Here is a 26,016-nt window from a genome sequence, read left to right as displayed (position 1 = left end):
AAACAAGACCTGAAGGAAGAGACTTGTCTGCAAACTGGGGAGATATCTTTTAAATGCAGCATCTACATCCTTGACATATCCAATATTCAAATAGCTGGGTGAGCAAGTTTAAACTTAGTTTGAAAACAGACTCTATCAGCAGTTTGTTTGCTTACTTGCTTGCATTATTTACTTGCTTTTGGCCACTTCTCCCAGCATCCCTGCAACAGTACACACAGCAGCAAAGGCACTGAAGAAGCCTCCCTACCTTGCCCTCCCACCTGCCTGCCTGTTTTGCTTTTCCCATATATTCAACAAACAGCTGTCACCCCTGAGCTTTTATTGCCTGGTTATTTATTCAGCTGCCATCACTAAATAGCAGTGGGAGGCCAGTGAGTGATTTTAGAAGATCCACAGCCTCAGAGAAGCCACCCTGATAGACAGGAGCTTGTTCACACAGCATCTGGCCTACGCAGCACTTGACTAAACAGAGAAAAGTTTGCAACCAACAAAAATGAGGCATTTTCCTCCCAGAAATCCTCTACAGCCTCAGTCCTGTGCTGCCTTCTACACTGTCCGTGTAGTGCAGAAGGGACATGTCCCATGCTGTGTAGCATTTAGCTGGAGTAAAGCTGGTTCCACCCCAAAGCAGACGCGTTACCATGCTGTAGTTCCTGTGTGAAATACCTAAAACAGTTTAGAAAGAGTGGTGGAAAAAGTCAATTTACTTTTAATACTGTCTTCTTCACTGGAGGTTAGTTATATAGGAATTCATTCTACCACAAATGTGGCTAGATTCAGTGAGGGGTTAAGAATCTTTTTTCTATCTTCAGATCCAGGCACCTTTTCGAGGCCTGTAATGTTATGGCATGGAACATCGGTTCATACATCATAAGCAAAACTGAAAAATCCTTTCAATATGAGACAAAGGGTACCTGGGGCATAGGGACATTCTGGTCAGAGAAGTCTGACCGCAGGTGATTTCTCAAATTCCCAGGTACAACCTAGCTGTTCTGAACACCTCTGGAAATGCACGGAGGCTGTACTGCATGGTGCTGGTAGCCCAACTCCTTATGATTCATGTAAAATACATGACACTGAAACAGCTAAATAGGGAACAGAATTGACAGCTCCTTAGCCCAACAGATTGTGCTTCTGCCCAGCCTCTCCAGACACAAGCACTGCAGCCTCTGAATTTCCCCCCAGGGGTTAAGTATAAAAGTATGCCTCACATCAGACCACATGACCCACATCTTTCCTATCAATTAAAATGTAAATGGGGAGACAAAATGAGTAAAGTGAATTCCATTCCCACTCCATTCTTGACTCAAAGCCCACTCTTTCAGCGTTGGCTGCAGGCACTCACGTCCGTCAGCTGTCCGGGCTTCCATGTGCACAAGGTCAGGTTCTTTATCCAAACCAGTCACCGACCTGGGCAGGGGGAGAGAGGGAGAGAAAGAGAGAGAGAGAGAAGGCAGCCAGTTAGATAAAAGGCTGCAATCAGACAGGGAGAGGGTGAGGGAAAGCAAAACCAGTTCTACTCTACCTTGTGACACTTGGCATGTAGTTCCCTACCTCCTACTAACTTGTCTCCTTTGTGCTTCTACACAGCCCACTCCCAGGGGCCACATACTAACCTTTAAGACAGACATCTTCCCAGCCGCCAGCGAGTGAACCTGCCTATCCCTTGTCTACAAGATCAAGACTAAAATGGTCATGCTTGTGGTGGCAAAGCAAGCTGGTTCCAAGATCCAGTAAAAGCAGAGCTCTGTTTTAATGAGGAATGAAAGATGAGGGCACGGCAGCCTCATGCTTATAGACAGAAAATTAAAAAGGGGTCTTACTTGGCTGAATAGTGACATGAATGACTGAGTTTCCTGATCTGCCCCTGGTTTGCTGGGCAATCTTGCTATTATTTACCTCAGTTTCCTCATCTTCGAAAGAAAAACAATGATGTGCATATGCATGGTGAAGTTCTGATTAAAAATATGTGAGAAAATATTCATTATTCACTCCATGGTCCCATGACATGGTCCTTGATAATCATGAAACAAGGCATGATGAGTTTCTTTAACCTCACTGGTTGAAACGCAAGCATCTCAAGTCAAATAATCCTGTGCATTGTTATTTTACTCCCAAAAAATATTTTGCAAGGCACATTACAAAGATAGTTTTCCTCCTGGCAGAGGGAAAGTCAAGCCCAGAACAGAAATGTTATTATTAGTGTCCTGGCTGATAAGAATCACTGGGAGATGAACATTTAGTCCTAGCAATGGCTGGCAGGGGAAAAAGAAAAATCCATAGATGTCCACGTGATTTATGAAGCTGCTTCTCCTGAGTTAACCAAAGGGTTAGATTAAAAAGGGACAATGACAAAAATCAGTTTCTAATTTGGTGGAAGCTGAATTTGATACAGTAGATTGTAAATAATAGATTCCCTCCAAGCCAGCCAACATTCACAATTCCCTAATGTTCTGAAACACTTTTATCACGATCTTTTGCTTCTTTCATCCTTGGGGCATCAACAGCTAGAACATTTAAAAAAAAAAAAAAAGGAAGAAAAAAAGAACAAATAAAATACAGATACTCTGATACATTTTTGTGCATCTCACAAAAAACATAGCAACAGAAGCAATGACAAACATACAAATGTGCCAGAGTTCAGCTAAGATCAGCTAGGGCTTCAAATGCCAAAATAACTACATTATGACCCACTGTGTAGGTAACTGAAACTGGCACTGCTAGTTAAGTAGAGCACTGCATCAATAGGGAGTCCGTTCACAACACACAGGGAATTGTGGCCAAAAAAATATCCCAACACAACGAAACAAAGCTGCACAGGCAGAGCTTTCATTATTCTACTCCCAGTGAGAAATAGCCTGCTCTTTAATCACTACCATCAGTTTCAGGGTGATCCCACAAGGAAGAAAGAGCTGTTTGTTATTGGTAAGGATGCCAGAATGGGCCTGAATCCCTGCGACCGGGTAATTATCAGAGTCAAATCTTTTGAATATCTGGACATGGTTAACAGTGAGAGTAGGACAAATAGAAATTCCTTAAACTGTCAGTGAAAAAAAATTATGGTGTGCAGCAGCATTGTTTCCCAATATGTAGAAAAGGCACACATCTTTCTAATCCACAGCAGAAGTTTTCTACCTTTTTCCCCTAAGTAGCCCTATATGCTGCAATTTCATCTGTTAAGCAATCACGACCCTCGCCTATGACATGCCAATAGGGACAGAGGTATGTGCTTACCAACTTATGTATCCATCACAACTTTATCAAAGGGAGCATTAATTTCAGCACTTGTAGGTACAGGCCAGGAACACACAAGGGACCTGCCCCACAGTCCTTCCCAACAGCATTCCTACTTAAATCCAGCCTTCACCACGCTGGCTGTACTCTCCAGGCTTCCTTCTAGAAGCCAGACGCCAGCCTTTTACCCAGAGGCATTTACTGTGTCCTGACAATGACAGGCTGCCTCACCTGCTCCCCATGACACCTCCTGGGTCCCACCCCTCCAGATGGGGCAAGCACTGTGTCCCCCCTGCAGCAATGGAGCAAACTTATTCCCAGCCCACGTAATAAGAAACATCAATATAAGGCCTGCCACAACAATATGCATTTTAAAAGGGACTGTAACTTGAAGAACCTTAGCATTTCCAAATAAAATCCAAAATACTCATTACCATTGTGTGTTTGCATATGCAAGCTCTGTGGACCAACTTCACTTATAATGCCTATTATGTGAGCACCACAACAGGATTCTCCTGAAACATGTCATCCTAGCCTGAATTTCCTTCCCACTGCCATCTACTTGTTTTCTTAATTAGTTTTGATAAGCCTAACAGTTGTTTTCAGAAAAACAACAATGATGGAAAAAGCACCCCCCTAGTAATCCTCTGCTCACTGAATACCATACTTCAAGTGGAAAAGCTCACAAAGCAATCTTCTGCAACCCAAAAGCAAGACAAGCTCCTGTTATCTGCAGGCAGATAACAAGGCTGTAAAGTAACACATTGGTCATCCTTCCTTCTCCCAGACCAAGTCGCTCTGTTATATCAAAAGCACTCATTGCAAAACAAATCCCCAATAAATGCCGTTTCTTCATGCCTCACCTCATGTCTGTTCGCACTGGCAAAGAACACCCCTTTGCTTCACAGTGCTCTGACTCCTGAATATGAGTAATAATAAATGGTCTCTCGTCATTTATCTGGAGAAGCTTTACACAAAGAATGCAAAAAAAGATAGGCAGCAGAAAGAGGATGAATGCAGGTCCTGGAGCACAGCTGCAAAAATGCACACACAGACTGCAAAACTCTTCCATACCCTATGCAGTAATTTCCTTAAGAACTCGATACAACCACCTCTCAGGTCTGGCAATACAAAAGCAGCAACAAAACAAGAACACCACCTTCACAACCTTATATTTTCTCATACATTATCTCTCTGAAGAACATTTGGAGGATGCACTGCTCAAAACTATCAGAGCAACTAAAGTATGATGATGAGAGATGTCAGCATCCTGACTTACCATTTCCCTTGCATGTTTTTTACAACCTAGTGGACCCCACAGAGTGGGGTGGCTGGGAAAGGGTTTCATGGCTCTCTGGCTGACAAACAGCTCTACTTCAGAGGCTTACAAAGACAAGAGTATTTAACAACTCTCAGAAGCCTAAACTCAGCCTGAAAACAATTTTCCTGCCACATGGTCACACCTCAGGCTCCATGCACAGCTAAGCTCTGTGTTTTGTATGTGCACAAACTCCAGACAGCAAAAACTAAACCAAGGTCCACAAAATGCATCCATGTGAGCTGCTACTTTGGATGGCTGTGGGGAGGGAAAAAGAGCACTCTCGCTGTGAGAAGCCGTGTTAATTCAACATCCTTCACCATCCCTATTCATTTATCACCATTTGGAAGAGAAAACGTTGAGAGGATGGAAGCAGAAGTGACAGGAAAGGCCATTTTTTTCCCTGCTGACATGTTCCTTGCCTGCTGCAAAGGCAGTTTTCAAAATGTGGAGCCTGCAACCAGTATTGCAGCTGGTGCAGGATCATTGGAAAATTAAGAATTCAAACGATCTCTGAATCCCATTAGGAAGGGAGCAATGGTTATTTTTCCTATATCTTTTGCTGCTGCTTTTGTTTTTTGTTCTCACAGTAGCTCTTGGTTTTCACAAGATCTTTCTTCCCTTCTTTTCAGAAGAGGATTGTGTGTTCTTGAAAGCTGAAGGATGAATAGGACCCTGGCAAGATCCTTATCTCTATCTTGAGGGAAGAGCGTTGTGCCTGGATGCACATTTACTAGGCCATTCTGCTGATACTTCATCTCTGGGAGGCAGAGCAAGTGAGAAGGGGAAGCAAACCACAGTGTTCTGCATTGTAAGCAGTTATTCCTGAAATGCTTCTCTATAAGATAGTATATAGTTCAAAATGAAACATACTAGCATATGCAAAGAAAGGAAAAAAGAAACACACAGACTCTCTGGGTTACCTGCCTGCTGCACACCTCAGCTCACGGTTTCTACCAAGTCTACTGCCTTTCCATGGAATAAACCATTTTCACATTTTTTCTACCCATTTTCCAGACATCAGGCATTTAACAATGAAAGACAGCATTGAGATTTAGCTACTTTAGCATCTCGGATCAAGAATGCTGAGCAATTCAGACTGCCTGGTGTTGATCCTTGCTCACTAAACCATCAATACACAATAAGAGATGCTCTATTTCTGCATCTCCTGGACCCATTAGCTTGGCAAGTGGGTATCACTGGATAACAGCAACATTTTGTCAAGGATTTACAGCAAGATAAAAAAAATCAGGACACATGGACCAGCCTTTCAAATTTGGTCTGGAATCTGCTGGATTGAGCTTTTTGCCAAGGTTTCTGACCAATCAAGATGGCATTTAGCAGCTCTGGCTTTGAAAACAAAATAAAAACTTTTACAATGGGTTGAAACTTTCCCAAGATGCCAACTTGGAAGCTCATTTTTGCAGGTTGGGATGTCAAACTGAAGGCAATTATCACTGCTCATGTAAAGAGACGGAGGAAACAGATGGAGACTACTTAGCAGGATGTTGTGCAGTAGATAAGGGCTGGAAATAGGAAAGAACGAGGCACATTTATTGTGCAATAATATGTAAAGGGGGAAAATCCACATCCTCTTGCTGCAGGCAACTGCAGTCAAATTAGTGGGTGTTGCCAATTAGTTTGCTGCAATTTTGATTGTATCCTGCCCCAGGAGTGAATAAACACTTCCACGTGGTACCAGGCAAGCAGTGCATGGGAATAACTCATCCAAGCAACAAAAGGGCCATGGCTATATGGGCAGAAGGGAGCAGAAACTGATCCGTACAATTCCCGCTCAACTGATCTGGATCTTTTCACATAGCGTCATTGCTAAACCATACATACCTTTCTGACACGGGCCAACAGCCAGCAGGCTACCTTCTCCATTTGATAAGGCATCACATTTGCCCAGGTATCAATAACTGCAGTTACCTTCAGATGGTCAAGGGGATTTTGTGTGTTCATCTGTCATCTACTGCAGTCAAGTCCCAAACTAGATCCAGCAGGCATTAATTCTGTGCACGTAACAGCCAATGTGCACACAAGCTGCATACACCCCGGGCCGACAACACGTCATAAACTACCCTAGTTAAGAACAGATACAAATGTTGAGCGGTTGGGCAAAATAATGTATTTATTAAACACATAAATATAGTACCTCTTTCTGTGGCTGAAAAGGGGGAGGCGCTGCTGGATAGGGTAGGATGTGATGAGGTCTCTGAAGAGTTACGGACAAAACCTCCTGCACAGCATATTTCAAATGAATCTTGGAAAAAAAGCTGGGCAGGAAGATACTGTAAGAAAGTGTCTTAGCCAGGTCCCCAGAGCTTTCTACATATTTTCCAGTGCTAATTTCCGTGATGCTACAATCCTGGACATCGGCAGAAGTAATTGTTGAGAGACTTAACTTGCAAGATAAGACCAAAAAAAAAAAAAAAAAAAGCCAAGTGTTTATTCTCAGCTAATTCTTTTCAGCAGAGCCAAACCTTTTTTAAAAAGTCCCAATGAATTTTAAGGAAGTGTTCTGCCTGGTATCTCAAAAGAAACAAAACTTACGGTGTTCACCACTTCTGCATGTGTTTTCATATGTGCATTCATGCATCTGAGTACCTGCATCTCATCCCCACTACCTGCTGAACATCTAAATGTAAACTCAGTGCATTGATTACAGGGCGCAGAACTACAAAGTTGCTACACAGTTGTTTGGACGCAGCAGGCCAGGAAGAGGAAAGAGGTCCAGATCAATCCTTTCCTTGAAGGAAAAGCTGACATTTAGGGTCAACCAGTTCACTGATCACTAGAGAATTCACACAAGACAGCAGGCTCTGCTGCACACAGAAACATTTTTTCCTCTTCCTAGTACATAGAAGAAGGTGACACTTCATATTACAGAAATTAACAGCAATGGGAAAGAAATGCCACCAAACCTGAGAGCACCTTTAAAGGATATTTATTAACAGAACAACGCTGCTGTTGATTCATGCTATTTTTCTTTTCCCTCTATGCTAATACCAAAAACTAAGAAAGTACAAATAATTCTCTGTCTAGTTCTCATCTAGTTAATAGGTCTTAGTCCTTTAAAGTCCTCTGGCATTTCTTCCCCAACCTATACTATAAACCACACTAAACATAACCAAATTTTTGTGAAACAAACTCAAAAAAGCGTGTGGGTAGAAAGGTGAAGATCTTTACTCACAGCTCTGTCAAGGTTTGAAAGGGCCAGCAGCATGGGCAGGGCATGTGCTGGAGGTGGCATTTTAATTTCCCAGCCTGAAATAACTTCTCATGGGGACTAAGACTCATGCAGGGAGCAGATCTGTCAGCTATGTCAAGTCAGCGCTCATAGCAGGTGTGCTCCCAGGTGCAGTCACGGTCCTGCTGCTTACTTACGAACTAAATAAGCTACACCCATGCAGCCTGCTGCTCCTGACTCATCGGGGTACAGCTGATCCAGGATACATAAAAGCAGCCCTGGGGGGTTACCTTAATTGAATAAGGACCCTTTTTTTGCCAAGTCGTAGCTGAAGAAACATCGAGATATGGTGGAAGTAATGAAGCATCAGCTCATCAGGTGAAGATGTCTCAAAGCTTCAGTGCACGATATACTATCAGCTCTCTGTCCCACATGCATCCAACACAGACAGTGATGCTTAAAGGCAGGCATTTCTGGAGACGAGAGGGGATTTACCTGGGATTAGAGGTCTGCAAACTTAATGGTGGACAAGTCTGAAATATATTCCAACAGAAGGGTGTGATTCTGTTTTGCCTTCTGAAGGAAGAGATGTTTTTTGCAGGACACTTTCATTTTATTTTAATATTCTAAATTTCAAGTCCTTTAAGGAAACAAGAATAAACGTATATTTTTGGAAACACTAAAAATGACATATTGTAAGGTTTGTCTCCTTTCTCATTCTTTTCTTCCCCACCACTTCTTTTTTTTTAATAGGAGAGGAAAAAACAGAAAAATAGGAGAACAAGGGGAAACCTGAAATGAAAATGTACAAAAGCAATTTTGTTGATCAAAATCTAAGCCAAATTATTGGGTGGGGGAGGGGGGAACTCCCTCCAGAGGAATAGTTAATTCTACTTGACCAAAAATCCTTGTTTCCCAATGGAAAATTTGGGAGTAGAACAGTTTGTAGGGGGTGGGTGAGGGTGGTGTGGTGTGGTGTGTGGGTTTTTTTCAGCTTTTTGGAAAAAATAAATAAATGAGGGAAATGACATTTTCTAGCCAGCTGTGCTTTGTGCAGATCTGTGTAAATCAAGCACAGAATTTTTGTTTCCCTTCCAAGACTGATCACTGACATATTGAATGACTTTCATCTCTTTCCCTGCATTTGGTTTAAAATTAGTTTAGTGCCTACTATATTATGGAGCCCAGTTAATTAATGTTTGCCCAGTGCTTGGCTACCCTCCTTTGAAATTCATGTAGATGGAGAACTGCTATAGATTATTGCTTTGCTTTTTTCAGGAAACATGAATCAGCCCTGTTTCTGACCACTTTAGAAAAGCAAAGTACATGCTCAAAGACGCCATCAGCTCAGTCCTGCAGCCAAGGACTTCACTGGAGTTAATGTTTCCCTCCCTGGAAGGGAATGCTTAGAAGACTCATAACATTCCTTTGAGTTTGTCTCTTAGAAAAAGTATCCTAAACATGACCTGTTCAAGTAGTGTTTTACACTAAAATAAGGATTCTTAATTCACTGTGTGTTTAATTGCCCTCATTTGTATGAACGTTTTTTGACTGAAATTATGACATGCTTGAAACGCTAAGGCTCAGTGTTTCAGCTGTTAACAGAGTCCTAGGCAGAATCTAGTGCCTCTGAAAAGCTTCAGAGAGTGAGCGTCATTTAATAAATGAATACAGAAGTAGATGAACAAAAATAAAACTTAAATTGTCCAAAGAGGGGATGCCAGTATAAAAATTTGCACAGCCAAAATGTATAGGATATGCTGATGAGCCCCATATGCCTATGGGCTTTGTACGTTGTATTAATTAAGGAAGGATGAGCCTCCACATTTCCTGACTATTGTGAAGAATCACCCTGGGATAATGTCTAACGTTCTGGAAATATATTTGTATTTCAGTTTAGGTATTTTTGAGAAAGATATTGTGAAAAACTAGATTTCTGTCACAAACCTTTTGTGACAGCTGTTTCTCTTCATTTCAGATGCTTACCTGAAGAGAACAAATGGCTTATTTCATTCTTTGACTTTTAACCATCAGCCAGGAAAGGAAAAGAGAGAGAGGAAAGAAGAAAGGGAAGGAAGAGAAAGGCAGATGAGAATAAACTACTCTGTTCTGGACCGGCAAGCAGAAATGTATCAACATGTCTCCTTGCCCCGCCAAAAAATTACACTCTGTTAGCTGCTGAGAGCGAGATGTTCATTTGTCCCAACATCCACAAGAGGAAAAGACAAAGAAGCAAGAAACAAAAAGAATTCTGGCAGCAGACAGATATGAAAACACGGGCTCTGTCTGTAGAAAGAGCAAGTCTGCATGGCTATGATGAATAATAGCAATGATGACAGGAGGTCTGCAGATCACCATGTGTGTCATGACAAGACAGGTTTGCACTCAAAACAGAAGCATCCTCACAGACAGAATGGAGAGGAGATGAATAAAATGGTCACAACCACTTGCAGGTCTCTCCAGCAGTGGAAGAGTGACATTGTAGCAGAAGAGACAAGAGAAACCACAGAGCTTTTGCGGGTTCCTTTGCTTCAAGATAGATGGATGCACCAACAATAAGTAGACGTGGCTGCCCAGGGGGCTGAGCACTAGATGCACTCCCAGCTCTCCTCAAGACAGAGTCCCAAAACATCCTCAATCCCAAAACATTACCCTTGTCAAGTAAGAAAGCTCATGGCAGAATACTGCACTGGGAGTTTGTGCTACCCACATGTCAAGAAGTAAAGATGTATGGTCAAGCTGTAGGTAAATCAAGAACTCCTCTTTGTTGGGTTCTTAATCTCTTGTTATAGATGAGCAATAAGAGGAAAGAAATGTACAAGACCAAATGAAAAGTAATACTCTGCTTTTTCTAGCCTTGAGGCAAATTTTGAAGTTTCAATGCACTGTTCAAATCTAATGATTTGTAGAAAGAAAAAAAAGAATTCTAGAGAAACTACAGCAGAGCCAGATATGGCTTTAGGGAGTCACTATTGCAGATTGCCCCTAAAATCAATATTATAATGGAACATGTCTCCTTCCCTCAAAGACTTTCAATCAAAACCTGAAAACCAAAACTATTGTGAGCAAAATATAAGAATCTTTCTGCACCCTTTGGCCAAAAACCTGGCAGGGTTTTTGGTTTGTTTTTATTTTTATTTTTTTTCCAATACAAAGCAGTATTATCTCCTATGGGGGAAAACCCAGATCTACAGCAATAAGCTCTGAAGTCTACAGGTACTATTTTTTATTTCCTCAGTCTTTGCTGGCGGTCACAGGTCAGTATGCTTCTCTCTCTTAAACTCAGCTGCAGAACTTCTGATATTTCACTAAACATGGAAATGTGCCTATATCCCATTTTCATTGCCTTCTGCCCAATGGAGGACAATTATCAGTGAGATAATTACAGAGCTATGATAACTACTATCTCCTATGCCAATTAGCTCAGTACAAATATGCAAGTAAACCAGCCTCACTCACTGGCTTCTCGTCCTTGTTCTGTATATGATCAGCAAGAGACAAGTTAGTGAATCAACATTATTTAAAAGAACCTATAGTGCAGCTAATAAGATACTCCTTCCTGCTCTTACGTTCTGATGTAGCTTCGTGCTCACTGTGCTTAACAATAGCAGAATTAAACTCGTGTCATTCTACGGAGGAGGCTCCGGGGAATGCCAGGGAACGGAAGGATGGGAGTTTCAATTCCTTCTCTTGCTGAGAATGAATTCTGCCTCATACAACTGCTGATGAATTGTCATTTTAAGAGAGTTTGTTAATTTCCAACAGGCAGAAGGCATAAAGAGGGACCTCCTTATCTTTAATGGATGTTATTGAGCGACACAAATGGCTCACGTTTAAATGAATGCAGAAACATCTTGTCTGTTTTGCCATGATAAGACTGTTCTTTCTGCACAGCATGGGTTCAGCTCCTTCTGTCAAATAAAACAACTGGTTTTGTTCTACTTGATGGCAGGCAAATTTCCAAAGGTCCAGAGTTCATCTGGGTCCTTCTTGATACTTCTTCAGAAAATCTACCCAAAGAGCTTTGAGTTATGACTGAAAATCTAGTTTCAAGCAAAAATGGTCCCTTATAGTATTGATGAACTTACTGAGCATAAATTTTCCATTAGATTGCAAATTTCTCCAATGCAAGAATGCTTCCAGTGCCAGCTGCTGTAAAGAAACAAGAGCTGTAAGAACCCACACAAAGGTGCATCTCGGGAAATCCAAGTGGGCCGTCTGGGATGAGGTCTGGGGCAGCAGGGAGGCTGGGTCCAGGAAAGCTGCTGGCTCCCTGATGTCAGCAGGTGTTTTGCTACTGAATTAAATGGCTGGAAAATTATGTCCACCATCAGAGTATGTGAAAAGGTCATTACTCAAGTTCTCAGAACAGCGGTCACTTTTAAAATAATGCCCAAATATTTCTCTGCAAGTCATCTAAAAACAAGAGGGATTCTCTCACACAATGAAAATTCACCCAATTGCCCAGAAACAGAGATTAGTGTGTATAGAACAAAGACCAAAAGCTAAGCCAAAATCCACACAAAAAAGTGGGAGAATATCCCATGCTAGCCAGAGAGCACAAAATACAATAATATCATCAGCCCAGCAGCCTAGCTTTTGATTAGCTTTGCCAAGCTATGACAGTATGGGAGATCCCCATATGCCTCAGGGAGATGCATTATTCAATATATTAATTAGAGGGCTGGCTTTCATCACTGCTTCCTACAAAGTGTCACAGAGAATTACTCTGGGACTATTACTGACAGGCTGAAATTAATTTGTGTTTGGGTTCACGTGCATCAGGGAGAGACAGAATGAAGTCAGCCCAGGCAGGCTGCATGAGTCTACAGTACAGCATTTAAGCATTCAATGCTGGCCTGTGAAACACAGCGATGAAGTTGGGACATCTTACCCCTGACGCATGAGAAGGACACAGATCCATCCACCATTCGCTGTCCAGACAGACATGGCATTGGGATCCAGTCCAGGGGTCAATCATAATTGGCAGAAATATTTAACAAATTCCTCCTTAGATCTTTCTTACTAGTGGTTTATCTGGTTTGCTCCAGTCTCAGACACTTAGTCACAAGAGAGTGGAGGGGATTACAAAGTGATTCAAGATTAGCAATGGGGGAAATAAGAGAAGAGACTGGCCCCTGGGACATAAAGAAACCTGATAGATGAGAGACCAAAGCAAAAGGCTTTTTTGACGCTGAAAGCCCTTGCTGCAGTACAATATGTGACAGTTAGTGGTAAGCATTAAATTTAAAACCAATGAACAGAAATATTTCAGCCCTTATTTTTCCAATCTTAAAAAAAAATCACTGCCAGCCACAGTACATTAAAGTCATAAATATGGCTAACATCACAAATTGTACTAAAATCACAACAAATCACAAATTCTAAAAGCCAGATAGTATTTACGTAAGGACATCCACAGTTATATTAGTGGAGAAGAGGTAATCCTCCTTCTACAAGATATGCTGTGTTTCTCAAGCAAAAGGAGGTTAGAAATAAAAGTTCCTCCAGAGTGACTTATTCCAGAATTGCCCTCCCAGAAGGTATCACACCACCCCTTGAAAGAACTCATTCTGGCTGTGATAGCAGCCAGAATTTCAGAGGTGGTATACGAATTGAAGGTTTGCTATCATGTGGCTCTTCTCTTGTGGTTCATTTATTATGTACTTCAAGGGTTTTAAAGGTGAATTTAAAGTATTTTAACTTATTTTGCTTCATGATCACACAATCCTTGTAACCAGTATGCTTTTCTTGTTTCTTGCTAAAACAGCTTTGAACCCAGGGAGCCTGATAGCATGGCACCCGCAGGATTTTGTAGAAGTGAAACACTTATTTTCCTAGGAAAGCAGGCAGTACAGACAGGAGCATCACACAACAGCGAAGTCAGGCAAGGAACATCCTTTAGGAGTTCTTCCTAAAGAACTTACTGCATCAGCTACTATTTAGAGCTTAAATTCATAGTACAAGAGACTAGTTGTATCAAATTTCCTTTGTAAGATGAAGCCATTAGTCAGCATAAATATAACCCAGAAACACAAATATCTTTGCTTTTATTCCCAGGTAAACTAGAAAATATTCCATAATACTCCTCTAGTAGTGTACTAGGGTTTTATGCCACCTTTTACAAAGATGTTTTCCAAGATCCAACTATTTGTGTCAATCTCTCATAAGTTAGTTTAAAAAAAAAAAAAAGGTAATATGAACATTACTCTAACCATAGGCACAAAGAGAACCGGTGGGGTTTATGCTGTCTCTGTAAAACAGTCCTTCAGGGTTTCCCAGAGACAGAAAGTGGAGGATTTTCCTTTTCCCTCCTTTAATTCTAAAAGCTTATATGTCGCAAAATGAGATTTTATTCAAATTTAAAAATCACTAAAAAATATCCAAAAAATGTCAACCTTTTCAGGATGTTCATTTATTTAATTTTTTGGGAGAAACATTTTTATAATGTTGACTCGAATTCTAAAGTATCTTTATTGACTTGAAACTTTTTCAACTAAAATAAATACTATTTCAGCCAGTAAAAAGTATCCAACACTGAGTTACTGTGTAATCACAAGCTAGTCGGCTACTACCTAATGTTTGGAAATATTAAATATCTGTAGTGCCAACTGCACTAATTATAAGCATAAAAAATGAAAAGAAAATCCCTAACCTCACAGTTCCCCTATTTGCCCATCTTTTAAGTGAAAAAGAAAATAAAATTAGTCTTGTTATCACCATGGTGTTGTGATCTTTAATTAACTAATGTGACCTTGCAAGGAAATCTTTCAATATATGCCAAGAACTTTTAAGAAAGTCTCATCTCTCTTGAACTTTTATTACAGAGCTTGAGGCTAGAGTCTGAAAATTTTGTTCTCAGCCTAGTACGGTTCATGGTCATGATGGCTTGAGTAACACATCCCAGATTTATGTTAGCATTACCCTCTGGGAGAAGAACCTTTCCCAGGTGTTCTCACCCACAGGGCATGGAAAGCAAGTCCCTTAATACAGGCAAATGAGTCATTAGCCCACAGGAGCCTCCAGTAATAAGTCCCTGCTCTTGTACAGTCTACATGAATAGCCACTGGGTATATGCCTCGATTATGCTATTGGTGGTTATCCATGGTTGCCAAACTGCAATTATTCCTTCTATCCACAGCTCTATGTATGGTATGGTTTTAATTCTGAAAAACTCTAATGCAGGATTACTTAATAGTCAATTTGACATTTACAAGACTATGTTTTCTTAACACTAAACTTGGCTGTAAAAAAATCAGGCGATGTTTCCCCAGCACTATGCAATGACACCATCTGGTAGTTAATGATTAGTGGGATTTACAGCAGAGATAGGCACATATTTGACTAACCATTTCATTGCTGGCAAACTAGTCAAGTAATGGTAACCTTAGCTGTATCCAAAGGTCACTTCTGGAACTGCTGCTGAAACAGTCTGTGTAGACCCAAATTGGCACTGGGATTAGGAAATATCAGTGCTGTCACAGAGATGAAGAAATAAAACCAGATACAATCCTCTGCCCAACTGCAGATCCAAACCCAGACCATAACCTTTTGAAACATTGAGGTAAATCCCTTATCTTCTGCTACATCACCCCCGGATATCCAAACCAGTCGCCACTATAGGCTTCATGAAATTCAAGCTGCAAATAAATAGAAATACACTGGCTAAATTTTATCACTGTTCCTATCCAAAATCATGAAAAAAAGGACTGAAAACCTTGCCCTCAAGAGGCAAAATTTGCTGGCTCATGCCTCAAACAACTGTGACAGAAAAGCTGTAACTCCAAAGCATAGCCTAAGTGGATTCACAGCCTCTTCCCTTCTCCCAGTGAACACACAACCTCTTCCCTTCTCCTGATTTTTAATTGCTGGAGTTCAAAATGATTGTGGCTGGCATTCATGGATAGCAAAAAAAACGTAAATCTGGTTGGTTATCAAGGAAGGAGAAAACATAAAATTGTGGGGACACTCAGTGAGGGAATCAGCAGTGTATTTGAGAACAGCTTGTTACACCACATTTTTCCTATTTGCAGATACAACAACTGCTCCCTGAAGGCAGGCTAGTGCATGTCCTATTTTCCTCCTCCTACTGTCTCTCCCCTCCTGCCTTGTTGGTGTTTTCTGCCCAGCTTTCATCACTGTTGTGTATTTCAGTGTCTTTTACTGACTAGGCTCATCCTGGGCACTGATTTTGATGTTCCAAATATCCCTGCAGCCGTCAGAAATGATGTGCAGATTTCTCCCTCACTTCCATACAAAAGGTTTTTCCCTCTTGTTCCCGCTCCTGGGCTTTGACAGAATCACCCAAAGACCCAGAGAGCTTGTTTAAAAAAATAAATGAGAGAAGGGTAAATGTCTAGATGCACCAGGCAAAAAATATGGGAAATGGTTCCACATCCATTGCTTCATATTCTCCAGTGATGATGGAAGGCAGGAAACGTGAATGAGTCCTCCAGCAAAGAGCAGCCTGGAGAGACTCTGTGAAAGGGGGTGGGTGTCCCAAGGAGTATAGCTCTGTCCTCTGCACAGGATGGCAATCCCTGTGTCTGCTCAGCAAACGTAGGCAGGGCCTCCAAAGACAGATGGACAGGGGATGATATTCACAGCCTTTTAGCTGATTAGCCAGAAAACATAGGTCACCTTGTAGAACTCCACATTTTAAAGAATTAAGCCGCAAGATTATAAAAGGACTTCATATACCACTAAAGTATCTCTTAAGTCTCTAGTGCCCTTAAGTGCTCTTAAACCACTGTTATAGCACCTGATAGTACAACATTTGAGTACTTCACTGACTACAACCAACAAGGAAAAGAAATGTTCTCCTAACCCAGTCTTACCTAGGGGCTAACAAGGCAAAGTCAGCTTGAGTCACCCAAGATGACACGGAAAACTGTGGTTCAGCAAAGTGCTGAACAAGGCTTGGTGAATTCTCCATTAACCAAACTGTCCTGCCCACCTTCTTTGTCCTGTTGTCCCACCACAGGACAAGGCAGAGGCAGTAAAGCAAATGAAGGACAATTCAAGTCCTTTGAGTTCTTATCTGAGCAGAGGCAGTTTTTAGTCAGCTCAGAACACACCATGTGTTTTACAGATGAGGAAACTTCCCCAATATTTCTACAGTACAGAATATGGACTGTATTTTTTATATCCCTCCACATGATAGCACAGGTGTCTAAGTTACAGTGAGAGAAAATGAACAGGACCCAGAGGGAGCTGCAGAAATGTGTTTTAAGAGAAAAGAACTTTGAGTAGGTCTTTAGCAAACTTTGCACCCATGCTGGTTCCAGTTATCTTGAGTAATTTCAAAGTGATGAGTGACCTGGGAATTTCTGTATCACATTAGCGTAAGCTCCTATTTCCAGTCTTACAGGATCCTAAGTTATTAAAAGCTCTGAGGCCAAGGCACGTGGCAGCCAAATTTGGATGCCTGTACTCACATCAAGTTACACATTCTGTTCAAGATCTGCCAATGCCATCAGTGGGTGTAGCTAACAAATGAGTCACTACTACAGAAGTAGAGATCTCAAATCCTAGTTTTCATGACTATGAGCATCACAGAGGTGAATCTCCGCTCATGCATGAACTTTGAGCTGGCTGCAGAAACTGGTGAGAGATGTCCCATAAACTATGGGACATGCGACATCCATATGGGATGAGAACACAAAACTACAACCCAGTGATTAGCACCAACAACTGGGACTAAGGAAAGAAGTTGAAGGCATGTGCCAGGATACAAAGCCACAGATCAGGATTGGAATTTAGGACTTTTTTTTGTTTTACCAGCGGGGAGCCATCACAGATGTGGCCTGCCAGAGCTACAGCAAAATGCACAGAGTGACTTGTGTGTCCATGACTAACAGAGAGGTCTTGCTTACTCTGTTGAGTAAAAATTCACATCCCAACCTCAGGAGTTCTGATGCAATTGTAATTTTCTCCTGGCCTTGAAGTCTCTATATCTGAGCTCCCTCAGTGAAGGTATAACTATTTGGAAAGGTCTCAGAGAGAAAAATAAAGACCTCTCCCTGTCAGGCTGACTGATCCCATGAACCAGGGGAAGACTGTAGTCTTCACAAGCCCATTCAAGGCAGCCTGAGAGATGAAAGTCATGCTTTGAAGGCAAAAACATTTAACAAAGGCTGCCCCAGACAAAGCCAGCCTCATTCAAATCGGATGAAGACTGTCCCGTTTGATGAAGGATGCTTACCTGAGCCCCTACTAATTAAAAATGTAAAGCAGCACAAATGAGCAGCTTACCTCTGATTTAGGCATCTCTCTATCATTGTTACTTAACCTTTCCCAGAAGTTTTAATTAAGAGGTTTGACAAAATAGTATTTGATGAGCTAATGAACTCCACTGAGTAGTGGCTCATACCCCTCTGAAACTCATAGCTATACTCACTTTCTCCCTCTTTCATAGCCTAATAAAAAGAAATCACCAAATTCCTAAAGCTAAAGTGTTCTTGCGTTTTTTTTTCTGTACACATCTTACAAGCTAGAGCTTGTAAGCCATCACAGTTTGCAGCTTTAAAAAGAAAGGAAAAAAGAAAAAAATCAGGCAGCTAAGGGGAGATATTATGTTCCAAAATTTCAACAGCTTTGACCCCTGCACTATGAATTGGTTCAAATCTCTCTCACTCTGGGAAAAAACTAATTCACTCCCTTGGAAATTTTATTGTCAATGGGATTCTACTGTTTGTGAGTGGAATAAAGGTTTCTATGTCTATGCCATATGAGTTTTAACTACAGAAGAGTTCCACATCTTCTAAGAGAAAGAGACACTAGAAACAGAGGCTTTATATAATGCAGTATTAAAAAGTAGGATTCAAACTATGCAGCCAAAAGGCTGTATGAAAAATGAGGTAGATTGTGGAAAACAATCTAGAGGTTTGGTTGTCAAATGAACAGACAATTTCCATTAACCATTATTATATGAAAGTGGAAAAAAGCCACAACACAGCCTGTCCTTTAGAAAGGGATTCTGCTTTTACCCAAGTCAGATCAGCCCTTGCACTTTATCCTCCAGGAAAGCCTCTCCCCTAAGCTCAGCTGTGCTATTTGAAGGGTAGGGTAGGGAACAATTATCCCATAGGACCAGCTATTTTACTCCACAGAAGGGTACACCTGGACAGGATCTACATTCTCCTTCATCAAGTGCACCTAGCATGAATCAAAGGATTTTGGATAGTTAGGTCAATCAACCACCTGCCACCACAACCACAAGAACATAAACACCTTTCCCTCACTATGGAAATGTGAAACAGTGACATGGTTAGACGAGGCCTTACAACTTCCTTTCCTAGATGTTCAAAAACCTTCATTACACTGTCCAAAACCCACAGACACTGAGGGAAATCTCCAGACTTGGCACCAAAAAGCCATGTTTTAAATGTGGGAGTCTAAAGCTGTTTAGAGAGATTTGCAGAAGGACCGAGACAATTTGAAAATCCCATGAGGTGTCTCTATCCACTGGAAGGTGTGTAAACACTGCAAATCCAATCTATAGATATTTTGGGTCTGGATTCCAGGTACTTTTAATGACACGCAAGAATTTCTGTAAGAACTTGACTCTGAGAAATATACATCATGCTTTGCAAGTGGTAGTCAATGTTTAAGTCACCCGGTTCCTCTTTATTTTTAACCATTCAAAATAAAAGCCTCTGGTTCCTTAATATTAATCTTTTTTGGCCTAAAGACCAGGCACTACTTCACCTGTTCACGGATTTTGTAAATCAGCACTCCTACATGTTCACACACACACTCCGTCATCTGTCATGTAGTACAGCATAAAGAATCTGATTTAAGCCCCAAATCCTAGATTCAGCTACAGAAGCTACTGCTGGGTTTTCTCTTTCTCTCTAAATTCAGTTCTTGAGCCTTCACATCATGGAGTGACGTTTGGAAAAGCAGCATCTGAAATGGAGGAGCTTGGAGACAGGAGCTAAATTTGTTTAATCATCTGCGTTTAAGACACTCCCAATTTTGGAGGCTGACGCTTGGGAAATGCAAAGGAAGATGGTCACAAAGCAGATTTTTAGCAAACTTTGCAGATCCTTGGCTCTCACCAATCATTAGAAAGAAACTGGCTCCTCCGAGAGTGATTCAAAGCAGAGTCTAAATCACCCTTTTACCCAACAGCTGCATAAGGAGACTAGTCAGAGTGGCTGGCTCTGCACAAAGGTTGTTGTAGGCTAAAGTAGATCGAGAAGGGTTGAAAAATAGGAGGTCTAACGATCATAACTGTCACTGAAGCACTAGGCAGTTTGTGTTACAGTAAGTAGGTATATAACAAAGAAGCAGGAGGTTTGCAATTATCAGAAGACTCGTATTCATCTGTACAAGACACTATATACCAGACAAGAGGTACAAAAATGGAGACGTTCAGCTATAGCCTTGAAAAATAACATACTATGGATTGAGTATATAACATTGACAGTGACCAAAACTAAGGGCATACCTAGTGTTCAGGTAAAGCAACCAATCCCTTCAAGTTAGATGCCTTTCTCCCCAACATGACCTGCCCAAAGCAAGCAAAACCTGAGGGTGTAACTCACCAGTAAAACCTGTTTGGAGTGACCCGCTCATGCATGAGCTGCCATTTTCGTCCAAAGTCCATGGAGCTGTACAGCTGAAAGACACAGAGAGAGAAAGTATAAACTTTGAGGAAGAAGAGGAAGGACTGCCACTAAATACAGTATTAAACTAAACTCAGATTACAGAATAGGAATGGATTGTCCTACACAGTTTTCAATCAGCATTGCTGCCAGGAAAGGCTAATAAGGCAATCTCCTCCCCTCACATTTAACCCAGACGGAGCTGCTGATCAAAAGTAGGTGGCCCTTCCCAAACCTTTTCAAACATTTTTCGGCTTCCTGATTTCAGCTGTCAAACACATTCACTTCAGCTGCCATATGACAAAGCTGGCAGTCCCCCTGACTTTTTCAGCCCAACAGGAAGCAGGTGATTATGACATGTGACTTCCTAACACCAAATAGAAAGACAAATTAGATAAGTTAACGTGACTATGAAGTGGTAAGTAGTGACTCTATACTCAAGGTCATGCTGCGATTCGTTTTTATGGTGTGGATTACATCTCTCGTCTGTGTTGGAAAGAAAAGGAAATTGCTCCTAATTTATGACTTCTATGTTCAGAACAAGGTCTAAATTTTGAGATAAATTACAAATCAATCTGCTCATTAGTTATACATTAAATATAGTGAAGTGATTCCTTTTGAAAGTCAAATTTTCAATCTAAAGATTGTTTTGAGTATTTCTGGCTAACAAATGGTGCAGCTGTAATGTAACTAAATTTCCATGCAACTCCACACCAAGTCTCAGACATAGGTTCGCTTCATACATACTCAGATTAATAACACAAACACCATTCTCCATATAAATAATTACCCACAATCCACTCACTCATAATCAGAGCATATGCAAGCTCATTTTCTCTAACTTTGAGCAAGTTTGGATCTTCAGAAAAAAAACCAACCTACTTTGAGAAGTAACTACACTGCTTTACAACTAGATCACAGAGAAATAAATAGCAGGCAGTGTTTTGAACAGGATTTCAAATAAATTTCATCTGAAATAAATTCTGCCTTAATAAAATAAAGGTTGATTGCAGGCTAAGGAGGTAGATAACAGAGCTGAGAAACTTAAATGTTTGTAATATCCAAATTTAGATCCTTGATGGGAAAATCATATCATTTGAATAAAGGTTTTGGATTTGATTTGATATTGAGTAACTGGATTTACAAATCAGAGGCAGGTCCGTGTTCAGATTAGAAGGGTTCACAACCTAGTGATGTGTACTGTGGCACAGCTGTGATGGATGGCTAAATGTGACTGGGAAGATAAACTATATGTGCTCACACTGAATATTAAACTTTCTTGAATGGGCAGTATCTTTGACCACAGAGGTCCAGCAGCCACACAGAGGTGGACCATAAAATAATTTACAAAGGTGACTGGAAAGGGCTGTTTGATCACTGTCCAAAGCCTGAAGCAGCTGATTAACTCTTACTATGTTTGTACTCAACTACACAACCAAACCACTGTATAGCTAGAAAAAGGAAACTCAAAAACCAAAATTCAGACACCATCAAGTATCTAATCTATCTAACTGGTATGTGTAAAGACAAAAGAATCAGTCCTTTGCGTTTATGCCAAAGGGAGGTCCAGTTTCTGCCAAGGACAGCTCAAGCTGCCAGTGAATACAACACATCGGGGGAAAAAGAGACGGAATCAGGCATCCTCCAATCTTCATGTCAAAATGGGCTCTGATTATATAGACTTCACTCCAACCAACATCACTGGGCTTGTGGTAAGAAATATTAAGAAAGATTTTCTGCCCCACGTTCTTCCGGCGATCAGACATGATCTGAATATTCCAATTTGGCAGCATTTCTTTGGCACTGTACTAGATAAGGTAAGATAGTGCACTGAAAGTCCATGTTATCTGGGTTTCCTCTGCATTTCTGGTCAACCATTCACAGTGATAGTCTAAAAAAATATAGTAGAGAATCCTCTGCCTGAAAAGGAATTCTTCATAGACACAAAATAAAGCATTGCTTATGTTTTTTAATTAAAGGAGCCAGGAAAAGAAAATTTCTTCTCCAAATTAGAGGATAAGCTTATGAAGTCAACATCAAGGCCTTATATCAAGAAGATAAATAGCAGACGTTTATCCAAACAGGATCACATCCTTCCTTCTGAAGGAACATCCAGATCTTTAGAAACAATAATTGAAATCCACACTCCAAGAGTCAAAACTGTACAGGGCTACAACTCTGCCTTGATGTTAACATGGTGCCTGCCAGCAATATTCCTTGAGTCATCTGAGATGGTTTTACCCATACAAGGACCTCTGCACATAGACGCAGTTGCATCAGTTGCAACAAACAACTTGGCTACCCTTTCCATTTCCTGACTTGCAGATTGAGTCACAGTGCTGTACCAGCCGTGGGATCCAGGCACCTTAGGACTGGTTAACTCCTGTTCACAAGCAAGTGCAAGTGGGACTAGCACCTGTATTGTATTCTGCAATGGATTAACCATTCTCACCAGGAGAGAAAAAGATTAGCAAAAGACATCCATTTCCTTAGATTCTCCTTTATCTTTTGCCCCTAGCATTTCCTTTTCTTTTGCAGCTGCATAACATCAGCAGCTACAGATAGCTCAGTGGCATGAAGCACAATCTCTTTCTAACTACTCATCTCTCCCATAGTGTCTCATTCAGGGAACATCCTTCCTCTATCAAGTTAAAAAACAGAAACCAGCTACTGAGTACTTCCCCCCCCCCTTCTTTCTATTAAAGCTCAGTCTGACTGATGGCAGAAGGATTAAATTGGACTTGCAGCCTTTAGGTGATTTCAGATAAAGAGATAAGGAGGATATTATTCATTTCAAGGACTTTTATTTATTTATTCACCTACTTATTCTAGGCAACCACTTTGAATTTTAACCTCAATCATCATTGAGTCTTAAAGCTGTATGACAGAAAAAATTCCTGAAAGGCCTCCCTGGCCAAGTTCACTTTTACAGTATTATTTACAGATGCAAATGTAAAGGTTAATGTTGAATTACTAAATAAAACACACAATAAAGGGTTTTCTAGTACGCATTAAAATTGAATACATATATATCCTTTCTGTTCATCTCCCTTCACAGGAGAAGAGATGCTTTTAGAAGAGACAACAAATTTCGTGGCAAGTACAGCAGATTTCAATAGAGATTAATTTGTCCTAAGGCTGAATACTAAGCGATAGAAAGAAATAACGTTCGTTTGGTGCCAAGATTTTACCTTCTTAAAACTCTGTTCTGGCTCTTTAGTGACACGTAATGTCTGGCATTTCCACCTCCCAGAGCACTCCAACAGACTGGTTTAAAAGGAATGGACTTCAGTATACCATGAGGGTACACTGTGAGTGCATGCCCTTTCTGCAGCTCCCTTGTGTTTTTTGACCTACTCTGATGAATGAAAAATTAAGACCATTATGGGTCTTTATGTTTGTATGGGCTGGTCTTGTACCTTGACACAGCTGAAGTGTGTCATGCATAGAACTTGACTAAGGAGCAATTCAGAAGCAGGATGCAAACGAGAAGGACAAAATCCTTTCTCAAGGCAACAGGGACAAAATTCAGTTTTTAACACAAAGAAAACCTCAGAATCCTGCATCTCCCACAGAGGAACCTCAGTAAACGCAGTCAGAGCACTCAGCCAATGCCAGAACCTCTGCAGGTGCAGACAGGTTCCATAAGCCTCCTGACAGCCGAGGTGCTTTTGAGAACAAAAGCACAATGTTCAAATTCCCTACTGAGCCCATCTGAATTATGCTTATGAATCTCACCTACCCTTGCAGCAGCCAACAGGGGATCTTACTAGGCATGACCCTAGAACTTCTGCTTGCCTACAGACTGGCATGTGGCATCTAAACTACTGCCCTGAAAGTAGCAGCCTGGTCACAGCAGCAGGATCCAAGAGCAGCTTTGCTTTCACACCTGGCTTTGAGGTCACCCCAGCTCAGCAGTGTCAGCAGACTGTACAAGTGCAGTCTTTGAAAATGAGTACTGAGCACTGGGGGAAATCTGCCTGTCCTCAGGAGCCTAGTTAGACCTACCATTAAAAAAAGAAAAGGTTGTACATCAAGAAGGTAAAGAGCAAATGTTTATCCAAACAGCATCACAATGCTCCATACTCAAGGATTGTAGCACTACACATGTCACATCCACCAACACAGTCCTGTGTTTTACCAAGAACACACAACCTGTGCGACGAAAGACCCTGGCAGCCCAAGTGATATACAACTATTTCACCACAGGCCAGAACCTTAACTCATGCTTGTCTTGCTCAGCACAACTTTGAGTCATAAGGATATTACATACCACAGGCAGAATGCTGCTTCTTCAAAGTCTAAGAACATTTTATTTAACACCAGCATTGTTTCTGAGATAAGCGGCAAACCCCTTAAAGAGAGAATTTTATCCCTGGTGTCAGATTCTATGCCATGAACATGTGCAACATGCCAAAACCAGTCAGAACTACAGAGTTGGAAAGGAAGGAGTTATACACACGCACACATGATGTTGCATATGAAAAATGTCTCCATGATGTTACAATTCTCCAATACAAACTCTTAGGGGACACATCCTGTAGGCTTGCTTGGGTGATCTCGTTTGGGGCTGGGGTAATTTGGCTTGGGTGTTTTGTTTGTTTTCCAATGAGACCTAGCAAAAAAAAATACAAAATAATCATTTTCCTCAGGAAGTCAAGCTTCTCAGAACTGGAGCAGCATGAGAAACTGGCCTGCTTAAACTCCACTTAGAGAGAGAGGGGAGAAGAACAAGCAATGAAGGAAAGATACGGAAACCACAGGAGGAGATTCAACCTCTTGATGTTAGTCATCCATATTCAAGCTAGTCATCAAGGCTCATTTTTAGACAGGCAAGAAACAGGCTCGAAACAGGCATTTCTAAAGCACAATTCCCATACTAAGATACACTTCTAAAATGATTATTATTCATGCCTTAGAAGCCTCCATTTCTCTCCACAAACACCAAAAGAAGTCCACAGTATCTACTGTAGAAGGAGATAACCCCACAGCAGATAGGTTTTTTAGTTGAGATGGATTTTATGTTAGGTTCCCTGTTCCCAGGTTGACCTGCTTGGTCTTCATGGAGGAAGCAGGCATGTTACTGAATGTTCAGCACAAGCCGAAGAAAGACCAAGCATACAATAGCCTGGATACATCTCACTACAGCAAGAGGCGCACTGAGAATGTCATGTATAGATGGAGAAGCAATAGACAACAGACTAAAGGAATTCAGAGAGCTTTGATATTTATAGACTTTCTTGATCAAACACAGAAGAATAATTAGGGCATCAGGAACATATATAAAAAGCTTATATCCAAATAAAATCAAATACTCTTTGTTGCTATGAAATTGGGTCTATTGGCCTATGCAAACATCTGAAGAGAATCTCAGTAGTTTCCTGCCTGCCAGCCAACCCTGGAGTGAATTTAGAGTTTGCAAATAATGGTGTCAGATAAAGTGAGGAAGAACAGCTGGACTGTATGTACTTAAAGGAACAATTCATTTATTACACACAAAATTATACTTCCCCCAGACAATATATCCAGCTGATGATGGAAAGATATATTCATATTTATCCAGCAGGGTGAGAGTCATCTTAGTGGTAATTATTGGGCAGCAGCTAACACATGGTATCATGATGGAAGAGGAGGGACAGATTAGCCTGGCCTACCATGTC

General features: G+C 41.1%; 1 protein-coding gene across 1 annotated transcript in view; it reads right to left on the bottom strand.

The window, feature by feature from the left end:
• Positions 1 to 26,016, bottom strand: part of SORCS3 (sortilin related VPS10 domain containing receptor 3) — a 317,894-nt gene that overhangs the window by 88,743 nt on the left and 203,135 nt on the right. Inside the window, exons 5-6 of the mRNA XM_075107684.1 lie at positions 20,297 to 20,370; positions 1,346 to 1,410 (exon numbers count right to left, since the gene is read on the bottom strand). Of these exons, the coding sequence (XP_074963785.1) occupies positions 1,346 to 1,410; positions 20,297 to 20,370 (139 nt within the window). The remainder of the gene's footprint in view (positions 1 to 1,345; positions 1,411 to 20,296; positions 20,371 to 26,016) is intronic.

The sequence above is a fragment of the Phalacrocorax aristotelis genome, chromosome 12 (assembly GCF_949628215.1).
Source record: "Phalacrocorax aristotelis chromosome 12, bGulAri2.1, whole genome shotgun sequence".
NCBI classification, from domain to species: domain Eukaryota; kingdom Metazoa; phylum Chordata; class Aves; order Suliformes; family Phalacrocoracidae; genus Phalacrocorax; species Phalacrocorax aristotelis.
Note: the sequence above shows the minus strand (reverse complement) of the source record. Positions and strands in the feature narration are given on the sequence as shown.